Source organism: Diadema antillarum, unplaced genomic scaffold (assembly GCF_040938485.1).
Source record: "Diadema antillarum isolate AM-2024a unplaced genomic scaffold, OU_Dant_1.0 scf00000078, whole genome shotgun sequence".
Lineage (NCBI taxonomy): Eukaryota > Metazoa > Echinodermata > Echinoidea > Diadematoida > Diadematidae > Diadema > Diadema antillarum.
In genome coordinates this window covers 752,917-771,431 of record NW_027270967.1, presented here as the reverse complement: position 1 = coordinate 771,431, position 18,515 = coordinate 752,917, and the positions used below count along the sequence as shown (strand labels likewise).

Here is an 18,515-nt window from a genome sequence, read left to right as displayed (position 1 = left end):
TATCATAGATTTTGATTCAGATGTAAGTTTTTGAAGCAGTAACTGACAGTGTGTAAAGTTAAACTTGCAAGTTACTGCAAAAGTTTCATTGTGAATTCTGTTGTCTCACTGAGAAAGCACCATATAACTTGTTTGTAGAAATAGGGCCAAGTAAAATATGTGGGGACATCCAAATTTCTGTACTTGAATGGTGTAGTTCCTCAATAAAATCTGTCTTCCTCCAATACTTAGACCATGAAATAATCACAAGAGTGAGCAAATCAAAGGTGACCTCCTTTGTCAGGTAGGCAGATATTGACATAATTGCACATTTTTACCTATAAGCATAAAAATTGGCACAGTGGTAGATCATCTTGTTCTATACATTTTAGAGATAGGAGCCACCTAAAAAGGTCTAAGGTCAGCCTTGGCAGCCATTTTTACATTTTTAAAAGTGGCCACCACAGCTGACCATAAAATGTTTCTAATGGTCTGGTGTACAACTTAGCAAGTTTCACATTTGTAGACCTGTAAAAATGCACAATTCACCTCAAATATTGCTGTTATTTGCCTATGCAGGACAAATTTTTCTCATTTGAAAAGTAAGAGAGCACTTTTAAAGTAAGAGAGCACTGTGCGCGCACACAAACACATACACACAGATGTATTACCATGCAAAGTGTCTTTTTTTTCAGACTGGCAGCAACAGCATTTGTTTTGGCATGCTGATGACTTGTTGTTTAGGGGTGTATTACTTTCAATTTATGTGCTGATATTTGTTGTAATTATTTATGCTGCATGTATGTATATATATCGGTATGCATGTGATCTTCTAGTATCTAATGCTTCTGGCTGAAATTCTTTTGTAGGAGAATACCGGTTGACATGGCAACAGCAGAGAAGAAGGTTTTGATCCTTGGCTCAGGAATGATGGTCCCACCAGTCGTGGACTATCTCACCAGAGACAAGACTGTCGCTTGCACTATCGGTGAGTTCTGAAACATTCCTCACACCGAGTTAGTATCCTCTGCATTGTTGTGTATGTATTATATATATATATATATATACGTGTAGGTTTTTTATTTGTCCAGGAAGTCAGTAAGTTAGATGATTCATTCAATCTGGTCTAATAGTCTTGCGTGAGAACCGCGGAGAGAGTGGATTCATGTCTCAGACCAAATGCTTCTTCATCTCCGCCCAACAGGTTGGTAGTCAATGTCATTTGCGTGGAGGGGCAGGATTTATACCTCTCATTTTGAAGACACTGGGGTGTGTTTTTTTTTTCCCTATAATCAGTTTAAATGCTGGTTGTTTCTCAACATCCCTCTCTTTCAGAGAGATGGGTCCTTGGTCTCATGTGGTGACAAGTTACCTCTTCTTAATTTCCTTTGATCTGGAGAATAAAGTCCACATATGGTAGCTGTCTCTGCAACAACTTCCGCAGACTCTCCTCTGTAGATGGCATACTTCATCATTGTCATTAACAATAGATTGTAACTTGGGATGATGACAATGCCTTTTTCACATTTTCTCAAGACCTTGGGGGAAGGTACCGGCATATCATCACTGACAGTGAACCATATTGCTCCCAGTCACAGACAAGGACAATATGATTCTTTGCTGGTCCGATTACATATCACGTCTGGAGAATACAGCTAGTCTGTAATCTGTCGTGTATGTATCAGTGGTTTATGTGTGAAAACACTCTTCTCAGAAGGGAACAGCTAACTCTCTAATTAGATATCTTGAAAGCTCAGTCTGAAACCACTTGTTGTATGTGTGTCGTCATGCACTTAAAACCTAAATAGCTGCAAAATACAATATCAAGAAACATGAACACTGACACAATGAACATTTGCTCTTGAAATGGCCTGAATTGGACTGAAATTTAAATTCAAAATAAGATGTGTCAGGGGATATGATTTAGAGGACACATATCATGCATTAATATGCATGCATGCCCCCAAGACAGAAACAAGCCATTGTAAAGGGATTAAGGGCAGGTAAGAATGACTGGATTTGTCTCATTGCAGCATCGGACATGAAGGAGGTAGCAGAGGGCCTGGCCAGTCGCTATCCCAACACTGCGGCCATGTACCTCAACGTGGACAGACACCAGGAAATGCTGGACAAGTGTGTCAAGGAACATGATGTTGTCATCAGGTAAATATGGGATCATGGAGAGGGTGCAGATGAGCACACTAACATCTGTGTATCTACAGTATCAGGATATGTAACGTTAAACCTATCCTCAATTACTTTGATACCGAGTTGAGATTACAAATGCTACTGCCTACTTACCACATACACGTGTACTTTGAAATACCACCAAACTTGAATAGAAACTGTACTGTACGGCTGAAATATTCGTGTACAGATATTTTCGCGAATTGCTACATGGAGGACATTTTCCATGTTGTTAATTTCGCGGTTGCGAGGGTCTAACTGAACTTAGTTATTCGCGCGTTGTTATTTTCGCAGTTGAAAGGCGATTCGCGAAATTCGCGAAAATAAAACCACCACAAAAATTTCAGCTTGTACAGTATCTGAGAGCATCATTAGTTTCCTTTACTGAGTGAGTCCTAACCAAGAATTCTGGCAGAAGCTTTACTTGAAATGATTGCAGCAGGATAAACTTCCTGATAGAAAACACTTATATCTTGCTTTCATCATTCTTCATAGGAATCCATATAGGATGAGTCTCAAAAGCTGTGTCGATGCTCTGTTTCAAAAAGTCATATTGCTTAGTGGTGTAATGATAAATGACATTGAACTTAATGGTTATAGCATGTGGCACCCGATGATTATAACATGTGACAAAATTAAAGATTACATTTGAGCATTCATTTCATTAATTTTCACTGCTTTGTCACATCACTTTTGTTTTTATTGTTGGTCAACCACTGCTCTACAACTAAAGCTTTTGTAAATGTGTAAAATCTGTAATGCATTTTTCATTCAGATGGCTTATTTTGCAAGTGATGCCATATTGTTGAGTTAAGTTGTAATTCAGTTATTGCCTCTTGTCATGTGTAACCATGTATCTTTATTGTGACTGCAGTCTCCTGCCCATGCACCTCCACCAAAACGTTGCCCAGCTGTGCATACAGCACAAAAAGAACATGGTCACCACAAGCTACACGGCGCCCTCACTCAGAGCGCTGCAGCAGAGGTGAGCAAACTTCAGAAGGGAGTAATTTTTCCCCTTCAAATGGAAAGTTGTGCTTTCAAAATGTTATAAGCATTCTGATACCAAGGCATAGCCCTCCGTAAAAGCACAGAAATTATATTTCAGGTATTTTGAGTTGTGTGTGATATCAGTTGTGACTGTAAGACCAAATAATCTGCAATGGAGCCTGGAGATATTTGTCTTATTGCTGTCAATACAAATGCTTTGCTAGTCTAATGTATTGTGTGAAATAGACTTCATCAGTTTGTCTTTGAGGGAATGGTATTCTATGAAAATATGAGTGGATATAGAAAACTAGAAGAAAGGAAAAAATAAGAATGTTTATGACATAATATATGTTAAAGCCAGATTCCATATTATGAGGAGGACTAGAATATATTAACTCTCAGTAAATCAATCTTGCGTAGAGGCTTGCCATGATACTTTGAAGTATTCAGCATTTTTATCTCCTTCCTTGGGAAAATGACTGGAGAGTTACTGTAAAACCAAAGCATTCGCGGCATGACACTTTCATGAATGGCCGACCATGAAAAAATTGTATAGTATACTGTATGTACTGGTGATACAGAGATTTGTGGAACACACGCTGCTGGCCAGTGTAAAACACATAACAAAATTAAATGCACACACCTAAACATGCATAATTCAAAAAAGCAGCAGCAACAACAAGAACAACAAGAACAACAAGAACAAGAAGAACAAGAACAAGAACAAGAACAACAACAAGAACAACAACAACAACAACAAGAACAACAACAAAAATGAAAAACAAAACATAACAAATGCACATGTACAGGCATTCAAGGCATCGTGTAGACAAATTTTTTTTTGCATTTATCTTACTTTCGCGAATCTTGGCTCCCTTGCGAAATTCGCAAAAGTTTCATGCAAGGGTATGGACACAGAAAACCAATGAACTGCATTTGGTCAGTATTGTCCAGACTGTCCAGTGTTAGCAGAGATGACACTGTTAAGTCTTGCCTACCATTACCCTGTACTGCAGTGCCGAGGATGCTGGAGTGACCCTTCTAACAGAGTGTGGGCTTGACCCCGGCATTGACCACATGCTGGCCATGGAATGCTTCGAGAATGTCAAACAGCGAGGGGGAAAGGTGAGAGGTCGCCAGTTATTTTTTCTCACCTACTTTTCCTATGAACAAAAACTCCCTTACTGTAGAATTTTAGTGTGGCAGGTAGTCAAATGAACGTTGGCTCACTAAGAAGAGGTTTGATGGAGCTAACTGAATATGAAAGCACCTGCATCCTAGCTCTGATACACTCTGATACACTCTGATATCAAAATGAATATGTGGCTGTCTTGCATTAACCAGAGAGATTAAAGATTAACATCTGGATAATGCATGTCACCGGAAATGGTGTTTCATTTCATTTTCACTGTCTTGAGAGATATGCAGGTATGATACAAGGCATGCTGTACAATATCCATGCTGAAGCATAATAAAAACAAAACACCCCAAACCAAGAAACAGACACACACACACACACACAAAGCAACTTATTTTCCAACATGAATAGATCGTTGATCATCATATTTTTTGTTTGTTTGTTTTTGTTTGTTGTTGTTTTTGTCAAATCTGTTATGATTATCCATTATGGAAGGTACAGACAGTACCAGGAAAGCATATTGCACAAGCTATGCATTCATATCTTCAGACCAGGGGTGGTGCAGTCTGATGTTTGGTTTTAAAACTTGTGCCAACTTCATTTCACTGTGATGTTGAAAGTGTGAAGATTTGTTGCAGTGAACCAAAAGAGATAATAGTTTGTCACCAGAGGTGATATATGTGCTAGAGATTAGAGAAAACATAGATAACATCTCTCCCTTCCTTCTTTTCTTTTCCTGAAAGGTGACACTGTTTGAGTCGTGGTGTGAGGTTTGCAGCCCCAGAATTCTCTGCTAATCCCCTCAAGTACAAATTCAGGTGAGAGCAGTCAGCATTTCTGCCTTAAACTACAAAGTCATTGCCACTGCGATCACAGATTATCGCTGTTTTATAGTGAGGAGAATGCATGGATATGGGTGGACTTCGAAGGGAGGGGGGGGGGGGGGGAGGTCATGTACAGGTATTGCATTCACTAGTGTTTCAGGGCAATTATCACCAGGCTAAATACTGGTTAGTGATAAGGTAAAGATTAGGGTTAGGGTTTAGGCTTAGGGTATAGAGTTTGGGTTAGGGTTAGGATTAGGTTCAGGATTTGGGTTAGGGTTAGGATTAGGTTCAGGATTAGGGTTAGGGTCAGGGGAAGGGTCCGGGGTAATTGCCCAGGGGGTAATTGCCCAGGGGGTAATTGCCCTAGACCCATTCAGGGTACCCTATCTGTGGCAGAGTAGGCCATCTTATTATGTCCTCGTTGATTATGAAAAAGTTATCCATGATTTGCTGTGTTCTACTGAATAAGCAAGAGGGCTGCCACACAATGTTGGTTTCCATGTTACACAGTGTAAGTTGACACAAGCCTGTCTCTTAGTGCAGAAATGCATTGATAGCATGGCAGTATTTCCATTCTATTTTAGCGTAGTGCAAATTTCCCAAAATTTCCACACTTTGAAGTATGTAAGATTCACATCACTGTTCTGCATGATAATCCACTTATATATTGCTTGAAGTACTGATTGCAATTTACAATTTCATCTGAAACTGAAAAAAAAAAAAGAATGCTCTGCAAAAGAGAAAGGAAGAAAGAAGAATATCCGATGATTTGCAGTTAAGTTATAAGTTGACATGTCACCATACACTCAACTTATGCCCTGTAAGTAGTCAGTGAGAAGGGGAGAGGGAGGGAGGGCATGGTAGAGTTTGGGGATAACAATGACCATTATAGGTTCTCATGGCCCACAGTAGTAGGCTGCTCTTAATGGGTTACCATTATAGCAACACTAGGATATGCGATAATGAAATAGTCTCAAAAGGACAATTGCAAAAAGTTTCTGCTCTCTCATTAACATTTATCACGTCACAATTTACTTGTCCAAGATTTAAGCAATTTTCAATGTTCTTCTTTACAGATCAAAATTGGACCCCAATGTCAGAAAACGACTGGTATAATTCTTTGTTTTTTTTTCCTAATTATTTCCCAGCAATCCTGAACACAGCCAGCAGGCCTCAAATGCTTAATTGTCCCCGCCGAACGAGTTCGAGCAGGGGACTATGAAACGGGCTCCGTACGTGTGTGTGTCCGTGTGTCCGTCCATCTGTGCGTCCGTGTGTGATCAAAATGTTCAATTTGCTACTTCTCTGTCAAATATGAGCCAATTTGATTCTGTTTGCTTTATATGATAGCACTACATGTGAGCTTTGAAACTTCTACGCAGAATTTCAGTTGTGACCTTTGACCTATATTGTACATTTTGCTTCAAAATGCTACTCCTTCGCCATTTCTAACCCGATTTCGATTCCGTTTGCTTTATGTGATGGCACTAGGTGAGGGCTTTAAGACTTCTACACAGAATTTTGACCTTTGACTTCTTTGACCTTTGACCTTGATTTTTGACCTATATTGTACATTTTGCTACAAAATGCTACTCCTTCGCCATTTCTAACCCGATTTTGATTCCGTTTGCTTTATGTGATGGCACTAGGTGAGGGCTTCAAAACTTCTACACAGAATTTTGACCTTTGACTTCTTGACCTTTGACCTTGATCTTTTTACCTATATTGTACATTTTGCTACTAAATGCTACTTCCGGCGGGGACATATATTACGCACCGCGTAATTTCTACTTTTCCTTGTCATTATTTGGAGAATAGCCATACATTGGTACTATTTGTGGGATGGATACAACAATATCAAATGAAACACACAAGTGTGATATGCTCACTGCTTCCGGAGATGCTGCGGCAAGGTACACAATGGTGGCATCAATGTAGCCACTGGATGGTGCTCCCACTACATAATCGAGGCTTGACCAGTGGCAGTGTCCACATCTCATGCTTTCACGAAGGCCCTACTTATCATCCCCCTCCTTGCCGTCTGGGTGTTGGCGTATTGCTCTTTTTTGCAGAAAGCATACCTGCGCAGAATTTTAGATCACTCTGCCTTTGGATTTGGTGATGAGAGTTGCAGTTTTTTTTTGTGAAAATCTATTTGTAGTGATATGTTTCTGTTTGTTATGAAGATCCAGAAAAGCGTTAGGAAAGCACATGCCCGCCTACTGTTATGTCATAATGGTGTTCAAAAACATATTATGTAACGCCCCCCCCCCCCCCCAAAAAAAAAAAAAAAAAAAAAAAAGTGAAATGTTTATAAGGTGTATCACATCATGAAATATAATTTTTTCCATACCTCATTACCTAGCTTTGATAATGCCTGACAGCAAAATCTTTGTCAGTAACTCAAACAGAGCATGATGTCCTTTAAGGTTTTGTTGTATTTGTCTACTTAAATAACAACGTTGCAGAATCCAGTGTTGTATATGGGGAGGTGTATCAATTGTACAACCAGTAATTCAAAACAAATTTTAAAGATGCTTCATCCAAGTGATGATGGCTACTGCCTCTCAGTGGCTTGACCAATTGTCATTCGGCTGCTTTGAAGTCTGCAGCTTTAACTCCAACATAAAAATGTTGATTGGCAGTTGAGGCAATTATCGCAGAATGTTCCATGAGGGGCCATTCTGTAATATTCCAAAGTGCAATCATCTCCTCTCAATAGTACCTAGCCTAGTTGAGACCTACATGTAATACTGAGTGTACTCTTCATTGATCTAAACCCATATCCAGCCAGATACAGGGTATCCCACAAATTTCTCCTCTTTAAATTTTGTTTGCCAATAAGGAGCAATCATTTTGACAGCTGTCTGGTCTGTTAATGTGAGAGTTTGTCTGTCTGTTTCATGTGGAAAAAATGAGCTGGTCTCCCCAGGTGTTTGTGTGCGTGTGTGTGTCTCGGCCTGATTTGGGTTCAGCTCCCACAGGGGTATGCTGGCAGTGGCACAAACTGATGCAGCCTTGGAGATACTGTGAAAGACAGTACATGTGTCCTACAGGGCTTTCATTGTATCCCTGGAACAGAGTTTGGAGGATACTATGGATTTGGCCTCGTTGCGCCCCGCGTCCGCTGCAGAGATTTTTTTTTTTTTTTTTTGTGAGAGCTCTACTGGCTGTTGTTCTTCTTAGAACATCTTCAAATTTTTCAAAAAGGTGCATTATGGTGAAATGAAGGCGCCTATTGTTTTTGGTGGTGGCGCCCTCGCTTGTTCCGTCTTCATACATGGAAAGGTAAATTTAACAGGGTCTGCTTGTGTGTGCGACACTGGCTTTGTTTCTTGACCGATTTTTTTCAAATTTGGTATGTAAATGTATCATGGTCAAATCTATACAGCATACCTATTGATAATGCCGCCCTCACTGTTCACCATTTACAGGGTCAAAGGTCACCCTGATCTTGTCAAAATTTGTAAAAGTGCTTATTTATGCAATAACTTGATTGTTACTCAACTGATTTTATTCAGACTTGCTAAGGAGGTGCATGGGTGGTCATTCTACAGGAAGGACACAACAGTTTGTGGTGACGGCGCCCTCAGTGTTCCAACTTGGAGGCTATGTCACATTTCTTCTATATGCTCTATAAGCCACATTTCTTGTCGGATGTTATTCAAACTTGCTATGGAGGTTTGTGGGGGATTATTCTAGGTAACAAAAATTTCCATTGACAGCGCCGTCATTGTTCCGACTTTTAAGGATGCTATGTCATATTTCTTGTACAGTTGAACCTCTCTTATCCGGCCTCCCTTTATCCGGATCTCTCTATTATACGGACGCAATCTCGCCATGATTTTTTTTTTAAACAATTCCGGGAGAAAAGGGGGATTCCTAACTCCTTGAGAACTCCTACACAAACACACATGAATTACATATTACTTCCAACATGATGATCGAATTTTGAAGCGTAGTTTCGTCGACTCGTACTGTTTATTTTCAAGATCTACTTGATACATTTCTCAATAATTATTTAGGTAAATCATCCCAAGAATTTATAAAGGAAAATAATTTCATTCTTGCAAACACGAACCTCTATTTTGGGGTCTGTTACTGAGTGTAACAATGAAAAGGTTGCAGTATACACATTACTACATGTGGTACTACAATGGGCTACATCTGTATATGTGTATGTATATGTACATGTATAAAGCATTGAGTCTCCCGTATCCGGCCAAATCCCTTATCCGGATGAGCCCCGGTCCCGACTTGTCCGGATACGAGAGGTTCAACTGTATGTGCTATACTACATGTAACCTCATTTCTCATGGGATTTTATTCAGACTTGCTAAGGATCGGTGAATGGATGGTCATTCTACATGTACATGTAGGACACAACAGTTTGTGGTGCTGCCCTCAGTGCTCTAACTTGGATGCCAGTCACATTTCTTGTGCATGCTCTATCAGCCACATTTCTTGTTGGATTTTATTCAAACTTGCTATTGAGGTTTATGGGGAGTTATTCTAGGTAACAAAAGTTTTCATTGCCAGCGCTCTCATTGTTCAAACTTTTATAGGATGACATGTCATATTCCTTGTATGTGCTATATACCAGCCTAATTTCTCGTCGGATTTTATTGTATCATGCGACAGTTGCCATATTATACAACATTCTGGCCTAAAAAGTAATCCAGAGGGGTATGGGAGACGGGTTTGGGGGATACATGTGCTTGAACGGGTCTCCTGTGCGAGTGCTCTAGTATATCTATTTACTTTTCATTCATACTTCCACCATGAATTTGCAAAAGTCTCTTTCACTTGACTGATATGCAGTGCAGTACTGATGCCATGTTGACTGTTCAAGTACTATTCTATTTCTATTCATTCACCGGGCTATCAATTAATAGTCCCCCTGTCCGGGCAACATAACAGGTTTATGTCATCAGACATCTTGGCCATTAGGTGACACATGTAACTAACCCCTATACAGAGATGTCAACCATTACTTCTTCTTTTCTTTTCTTTTTCGCATCATTTTGTACTGTTATTTTACTTCTTTTTTTCTTGTCAGTCAGCTCAGGTGAGCTATTAGGATCATTCATAATCAGGCGTCTGTCGTATATCGTCCCTTGTGCATGTGTTTTGCGTCAACTTTTTACATTTTTCAGCTTCTTGAAAACCCCATAACAGATTTCTCCTAACTTGGCAGGTAGCATACGTAGGTGGCAAAGTTAAGGAATCTTTGAAAATCTTCTTCTCAAGAACCAGAAGTGGTAAAGCTAATGTTAATGCTATGATTCTAGTTTGTTCATGGTGGATCCAGAGGTGTCCCTTTGGGCCCTGTATAATACTGAGTCCAAAATAGTGGCCGACATTTTCATCTTTTTCTTGAAAACTTTTGGTTAAAATGTTAAAATGTAACCAAACTTGGCAGGTATTACCACGAGAGTGATAGAATACATTAACAAAAACAAAGACAAAAAAAAAAAAAAAAAATGACACCATTCCCCATTTGGGGCCCAGAGGCACAATGTCCCCCCTCCCCCCCCCCCCCCCCCCAAAAAAAAAAAAAAAAAAAAGAGAAGAAAGAGTCAGTATGGTATTTGGGCTTATTTGCCTATGTAGTTCTGATCAGGTCTTTTGTGCATTTAAGAATTACCGGTATTGCCCCTTTCATGGAGAAACAGAGAAGAACAAAACAAATCAATCAAGGTTGCTAGAAGCTGATTTGGCAAATGGCCTTTAGTCATTTAAAAGTGAGTGGTCGATATTTGATTGGCATCACAATTAGTGCACTCTATAGCTGAATTATGAAGGATGTGGATGGGAGCTTTAACAATATTGATGATGTTTTTTTCTGTGACTCTCTTCATTCTAAATCTGTGAGAGTGTGGTATATCACTTACAATATTCTGTTTTGTCTTGTACAAGTGTGCAATTTTAGGTTCTGTAGCAATTATCATGAGTATTATCCATGAATGTTTTCATTCTCCTCTTCTAGTGTGGACATCTGCTCTGTTAGATTGTCTTCCAGGATTTTACTGCAGTCATTGTGCAGATTTTCCCTCTCTCTCTCTCTCTTTAGATTGCAGAACAACACCTCTCCATGAAGAAGTATTCATTTTCTGTTTGTATTGCCTCGTATTACATGTGCTGCACACAGTACAGTGTTGCACAACAGCTGAAAATGTAAAGTAATAAATGATGAAATATAAATCAAAAAGTCTACATCACGACATCAATATTTCAATTACTTGCAAATTACCAAGTAGATGTTGCTGTGCTATTTTTGTGTCAGATGACAGATAGGAGGATACTAATAGTCATATCAACCCTGAAATTCTTATTAATGTTCATATTTGTTCGCCATCTGCCACACCCCCTCCTGCCCTTCTTTGCCAGTTGGAGTCCGGCCACCGCCCTTCTGTCGCTAGGGCGCGATGCCAAGTACCTGAAGGACCACAGTGAGATCTACCTACCTCCCGGGATGCACATGCACTCCTCCAACGTCACATCCCTCAACTTCCTGCCCGGCTTCAACCTGGAGGGGTACTGCAACCGAGATGCCATGCAGTATGTCTTCCTATACGGTATCCCCACGGCTGGCAACATCATCAGGGGCACCATCCGGTACAAGGTGAGTCAAGGGTCTGGTTCCCTGGTCTTCTGCCTGCCGCCCTCAGGCCACCGGAGGCAGGCATCAATTTTTTTAGATGTCATTTAGTCATTGCTTGTGGTTTTCATTTTTTTTTTGGAGGGGGTGGGGATCATTTTTGTAGTTTTATTTATGTGGTGAACCATGTAGGAAGTCCTGAAAAAAAAAAACAGTAGAGAGAAGAAATGGGGAAAGTGCAAAGAAAATTGAAAAGGAGGGGGAGTACAGTCTTCTTGTTTTGAAGTGATGTGATGGGAAGGTGGAATGGTCATGTATCAGGTAAAACATATTGAGTGCTACATGTATGTTATCGTCGCAATATTTACCAAACACAAAAAGGTTTATGTGATATCATGCTATGATATGGTTACATTATTTTTATCAAACAGAAAAAAGTGTAAAATGATGTGTTTCAGGATTTTTTCTATGTTACTGCACTCTGTAAATGAGAGTGAGGGGTGATGTATCTGCATAGCCAATGATTATGTAATTGATGATCAGTCGCTAACTGTAAGTATTTGAATGGTCAACAGACACACACGAGAAGGGAGACACAAAAATTAGTGGAAAAGTGGATGTGCACATATCATGTCGAGAGAGAAATTTACACATAGACTCATGTATACATGCCCACTCACACTCACATACCCACACAAACATGTAGAATAGACCTATAAAAATAGAGTTCTTGCCGTTTGAACACATCATGCTTATGCAGTGGTTTTCCCAAGTATTTCCCAAATGCTAACAGTGATTCTTTCCTGCAGGGCTATTGCAATATCGCCACAGCTCTACGAAAGATCGGACTGGCTGACGAGAACCCCCACCCAGCCCTGGATGAAGATGCACCGGAGATCACATGGGTGAGACAACAGCCAAATTTGACTCTCTTGAATAGTGACAATGCTGTTTTACTGCAGACATCACTTGAAATGACTCATTTCATGTGTGGACTACTCAAGAATATGAAAAGGAATGCATGACTAGAATAGAAATATTCATATCAAACAGTGAACAAAGTGAGTTTTAGGAGGACATGTTAAAAAAAAATTGATCTATGATTATGAGAAATATTTAGAGGGTGATTTCACTGATAGACTTTAATACCCAACAAGACAAGATGATAAGTTGTGGGATACAACAAAGGGGAAATAAAAATGCTCAAAGGAGAGTGGAACAAAATAGAAAGTCACATAGAGAAATGTCTCTCATGTATTGATACTTTTCATAGCCAGTGGTAATAATGATAATTTTTCATCTTGTGATTAAAACTTCATTTCAGTGATGGTTTGCTCCATTATCCTGATGTTTTGAGATAATGCATTTCTATCATATGCTCTGGGCTTACATGAAGACATTCATTGCTTTATGCCAAATGATCTTCTTTAGTTCCTTTGTAGACTCTGGGCATTATTTGTGTAGACAATAAATTTATGCCCAAAATGGTAATCACTTGCGACGTAAGTAAACGATGTGTGACAAAAAAAATGGTGCAGTCTAGCCATCACCAGTCTCGGATACAATGCTATGGTTTTGTTTTATATTTGTCTGCCTGTAGAGGGAGCTAGTCTGTGTCACCATGGGAGAGAGCATGGGGAAGGAATTCACTGAGGAGGAGGCCGAGAACATGGTCTTTGAGAAGGTTGGCAAGGACATGCAGCGGCTCAATGCCATCAAAGAGTAAGTTTGTGATTTCTACCTCCACCAAGGGAGGAGGTTATGTTTTTCATCAGTGCTTTTTTTTAAATTGTCTGTGTGCAAAATAACTCAAACAATTGTGAACGGATTTGAATGAAACTTTCAGGAAAAGTTGATAATAACACCAACAACAGATGATTAGATTTTGGTAGTGAACCAGGAATTTTAATGGATTTTTGAAGGATTTTTCTAATCATTTGGCAGAGAGGGTCAATGAACTTGGGAGTTCAAGCTGAGCGTATTTAGTGAACCAGGAATTTTAATGGATTTTTGAAGGATTTTTCTAATCATTTGGCAGAGAGGGTCAATGAACTTGGGAGTTCAAGCTGAGCGTATTTGAGGCAGGTGTCTATTGGAAACATGTGTTATAGCAAAATCAGCTCGTCGTTGCAGGTTAAGCTGTCATGATGTGGAATGTACAACAAATTTGATGTCAATTACACCAGGCTCTCTTTGTACAGACATCAGTAAATCTTGTGAATGAATATTCAGTGTGTGATGCTGTTTTGTCGGTTTTTCTTCCTTCAGGTTGGGACTGATGTCTGATCAGGTAGTTGAGAAGTGTCGGTCTCCCTTGCTTACCCTCTCCCATCACCTGAGTCAAAGGTTATCCTACGGTAAGCCCCTCCTCTTACCCCATGTATACTCGATAGCTTCCAGCATTCAGTTGTATGTTTACATTTGCGTCCAACTGCTTTATGAGCTATATTATATTTGAAGGTGTAGAAAACGGCCAGTTTATCTGTGTTCTGTGCCATCAAATATTTTGTGGTTATGTGTACATGTGCTTGTTTGCATAGGCGTGTGTTTATGCCATTGCTGTATTTTGACAATGGAGATTAGTGCACTGACATAAGTTGTGATAGTGTTTCATGTTTCAAATCTTGGGGGATAGTTCATTGTTAGTAGCATTACAGTTAGTACATGTATGTTGTGGGGCCATTGCAGTTGCTGTCTACTTCTTGTGTGCATTATATTTTATGTCTGCCAATTTTCAGTAAGTGTAAGTGTAATGCAAGGTTGATTCATGGCACAAATAGACTAGAACATAATATTCTATCCTCACAAAACATAGCCTTCCCATCTGAAATATTACTTTTCCATAACTTTTGCTCACCATGTATCAGAACTCATCCCACAGAGAATACCAACAGCCTCCCGTTTTTTCAGGACTTGGTGTATTAGAGTATTTAGAGTACTTGTAGTAGTATTATTAGAGTCCTTGTAGTATTATTCACACATGGTGTGTTAGAAAACAGAACACAAAGAATCAAAACATCTGCCGTCTACAAACTCACCATGCAGAAGAACAAATCTCTGAATAGCACAAATTTTTTTAGTGCCATACCTGACAGTACATAACTTTTTGACATTCCCAGGGGAGGGAGAGCGTGACCTGGTCATCATGCGCAACGTGGTCGGAGTGGAATGGCCAGACGGCAGCAAGACCCAGGAGGAGATCGGCTTGACCGTCTACGGAGAACCGTACGGCCTCTCAGCGATGGCCAGAACAGTGGGCTACCCAGCGGCCATCAGTACCAAGATGATACTGGACGGTAAGAGAGCTCTTGACTTTAGCCCTCATCAGCTTTAATTCACTGATTTGCAGCGATGTCTCCCAACTTTTTGGTCAAGGAATAGGAATTGTATATTCCAATCCCTGTAGAATTGAATTATGATGACTTTTACACAAGGACTGTAGTACTGCTCTGCCCAAGTGAGATAATGACTTACATTTGTACTTGAGCCATCTTAGACAGTTTGGCAGGGTTTGGAGGAGTGCATGGGCACTCAAAAGATCAAGGGACTATAAAAACTTATCATCACTGGAAGGTCAAAGTTAGAGTCTAAAACACAATCATACGTGTCGTTGTATGGGATTGGAGTTGATAACAAGAGACAATGTACATTTAGATTCGGATCAGTTGTAGCGTTACATAAGACAGTACATATTTTTGTCTTGGGGCAACCCGCCATTTCCTGCAGGACAGTGACATTAAAGAATATACCTTGGTATTCTTATATTCTTGCCTTTGAGCACAGCTAGGAATGTGGCCTTTGCATGATAAAAACCTCATTTCATGCTTTCTACATCTATCTCTTTTCTTTATCTGTTTCCCTTCTGCACTGTCCTTCCCCCCCCCCCCCCTCATGAAATGATGATTGACACCTGAAGGCGAGATCCAGCAAAGAGGTGTGGTCCTACCGCTGTCAAAGGACCTCTACAAACCCATCCTGAGTCGTCTCATGGCGGAGGACATCCGGGCGTCCACTCGCACCATCAACCTCTAAGTGTGTTTCCCCCCGACAATCCCGAGGTCAGCTGGTAGGGATCCTCTCTTGGACGTATGTTGCAAACTACAGCAGCAGTGACACATGTGGCGGCAGCGGTGGTTTGTGGTGCGAGATGACAAAGGGGTGGTGGAGGACAGGAAGATGACTTAATCATTCAAGGGGGAATTGGAGTAAGGAGAAACATCAGTGGGTGGAGCTCCATGGAGCTTGCCTGTGTCAATCTGCGTGTACATCATCCACGTGTGCTCTCGGCTGTAGACCGCACAGCACATCAGGAGCAAAATGAGCTGCTATCAAAAATATGCACAACTTCAGCCAGTTCAGGATGAGTAAGATTTTGTAATGGAGATGCTGCCCATCTCACACAGATGTGTATCTCTGCTTTGCAAATGGGAGCAGCATTTTAAAGAACACCATCATCAAGTTTTTTGTTTGTTTGTTTTTATCTTATTCTCCTTGACTCATATCTAAGATTTTCAAGTGTGTTTGTATGTGTGTGTGTTTCATTGTGTGTATCATATAGTGCCAAACACTCTAAATTTGGGATTGGTATTGTTCCTTTGACAGGATCACATGCAATAGTTTTCATTTTAACTCTAGGTAGTTCATGTATAACATATGCAATCTAACAGCAAAGATCGCAAAGAACAGTCATATTAACTTCCTTGCTTTTTTGTTTGTCTCCATGTTGCTGGGGGAAATGTACATGTCTTTATAGCTCAGTCTTTTCCCTTTCATGTTGTCTGACAGGGTTGGAACGATTCTCAAAAGACAAAAATAAAAACAAAAAAGCCTTCGTTTTCAGGAGGCTGCCAACTCCTTGTGCCATTTTTAGTTATTAACATAGAGACTCAGTTTGGAACTGAATTGCTCTAGTCTGCTACAGTACATCTTTCATGTAGGCTTGGTTTTGAGCAGACTGGATGTCTTCGTAACATTGTTCACCATTGCAAACAAATCACATTTCCACACCCTGAGTGATGCCCTATCATAAGGGAGAGAATGGATGCTTCCACTGTGCCAGATGCATAATGAAGTCGCCCAAATATTATTCAAGATATGTTCCTTTCGAAGAGTCATAGACAGTGATAATCCTCTAAAGGGGTCTTCACTCATATACAAGGTATAAACTGAGTTTGCAAAGGTAAGGAGTTGTCTTATGTATTACAGAATTCAGAACATAATATTGTTTTCTTTCATCATTGCCGTCATATTGACTTTTCTGACCTGAAGAACTGTAAATCATCCAAATGTGTGGAAATGTAACAAACAATTTGACATATCATTGTCAATTCTTCAAACAGTTCAGCTGAGCTGAGCATAGTTTGATGTCATGATTGACACAGCCCAAGAAAGAATAAGGAGAAATGTTACAGCAGATCATGAGTAAAAAGACTTTCTCATTGTACAGCCATGGAAGTATATAGGCAGTGATTAGATGGACGGTAATGTCATAGAATCTTTCCTGTTCTCGTATGTGTATTGACCAAACAAGAGTGCTATAGTTTAAGGCTGAAGCATGCTTTTGCTTTCTTTTTTTTTTTTCTTTTTTTCTTTTTTTGCAGTGTTTGATTGACATCTTTTCAATAGTGTAATGAGTTTTGAGTGCTGAAGTACCATAATATTCTGACTGGAAATGTGAAAAAGATGTGTTCTTCTATAGACAAAGTTCAGAGTAGAATTGTCCAATTTTATGATCACGACATTTATATTGTATGTACACTGTGTAGGTGCACTGAAGTTTAGTAGTGTAGAAACATTGCCCATTCAGGAGGCAGCATCTACATGTGTATTTCCAAATCAGCCCTTAGCACTCCTGTTTCCTCACTCACTGCACCCATTTGTATTTGCCATTAAGTTATGGAGTAGTGTATTCCCCCTCTTATATGCCGTATGAATGATTTAATGTGCTTATGTTCTCTGTCAACAAAGATCATGTGTGGAAAACAGAAGTGGAATGAAACATAGACCATGCTGGCGGTGGAGGATGCTTGGTGTAGATTTTAACCTAGTTTACATTCAGTCAAAGTGTAGCTTTGCAAGTTGTGTATTCTATAGCACGCATTATTCGTAGTCCATGCAATATTGTTCACTGTGCCTCTGCATTGTCTCCATCATGTGTGTGAACTCATCCTCTATTTAAATATCACAAAGGTCTTTTTCCAAAGATGATGTTGCTCTTTTTACCATGGACAGCTGAATTATTTTATTGTATTTATTGTACCTTCATTCACTCAATTCAAAATCTTTTGTATTAAAGAGGCTTGCAATCTTCATTTTTCAAAAAATCTGGCCAGTTGCTCTGAATGATATACTTGATCTTAAATTCAATTCCGTAAAGCTCTATTGTATGAAAACATTGTTTAGTTTTGTTAAAGGGGGTTTAAAACTCAATTAGCACATTATTTCATGACAAAAAAAAAATGTTTTTACAATATCTTTTTGGCTGGCTTCCCTCAACTATCCTTGAACTTTGAAGCATTTTCTAAAGTCTTTCCTTTTTTCTTTTTTTGTTGGTTTTTGTTTGTTTGTTTGTTTGGTTATTTTTTTTTTCTTGGGGGGGGGGGGGTTACTGCTGAAGCTGTACTTTCCCCTCCCTTTGGTTAAAACTTTGTGTAATGTGTAAATGAAGCATGTTCCATAATATTTATTATATACATGTCTGTGGTTTCTTTGCATCATTCTCATCACCTTGTGTTTGGAAGAAGCATCTCAACTCTACAGGAGCTTGCTTCTGCCATATTGAACATTTCACATG

General features: G+C 39.7%; 1 protein-coding gene across 1 annotated transcript in view; it reads left to right on the top strand.

Annotated features, from left to right (window-relative positions):
• The window catches only part of LOC139717600 (alpha-aminoadipic semialdehyde synthase, mitochondrial-like), a 42,410-nt gene extending 26,656 nt beyond the window's left edge, over positions 1–15,754 (top strand). Inside the window, 12 exon segments of the mRNA XM_071629109.1 lie at positions 849–967; positions 2,013–2,142; positions 3,041–3,151; positions 4,173–4,281; positions 5,038–5,060; positions 5,062–5,112; positions 11,512–11,746; positions 12,532–12,627; positions 13,323–13,444; positions 13,991–14,079; positions 14,842–15,018; positions 15,639–15,754. Coding sequence (XP_071485210.1) covers positions 849–967; positions 2,013–2,142; positions 3,041–3,151; positions 4,173–4,281; positions 5,038–5,060; positions 5,062–5,112; positions 11,512–11,746; positions 12,532–12,627; positions 13,323–13,444; positions 13,991–14,079; positions 14,842–15,018; positions 15,639–15,754 — 1,378 coding nt within the window.
• The last annotated feature ends 2,761 nt before the right edge of the window (positions 15,755–18,515 follow it).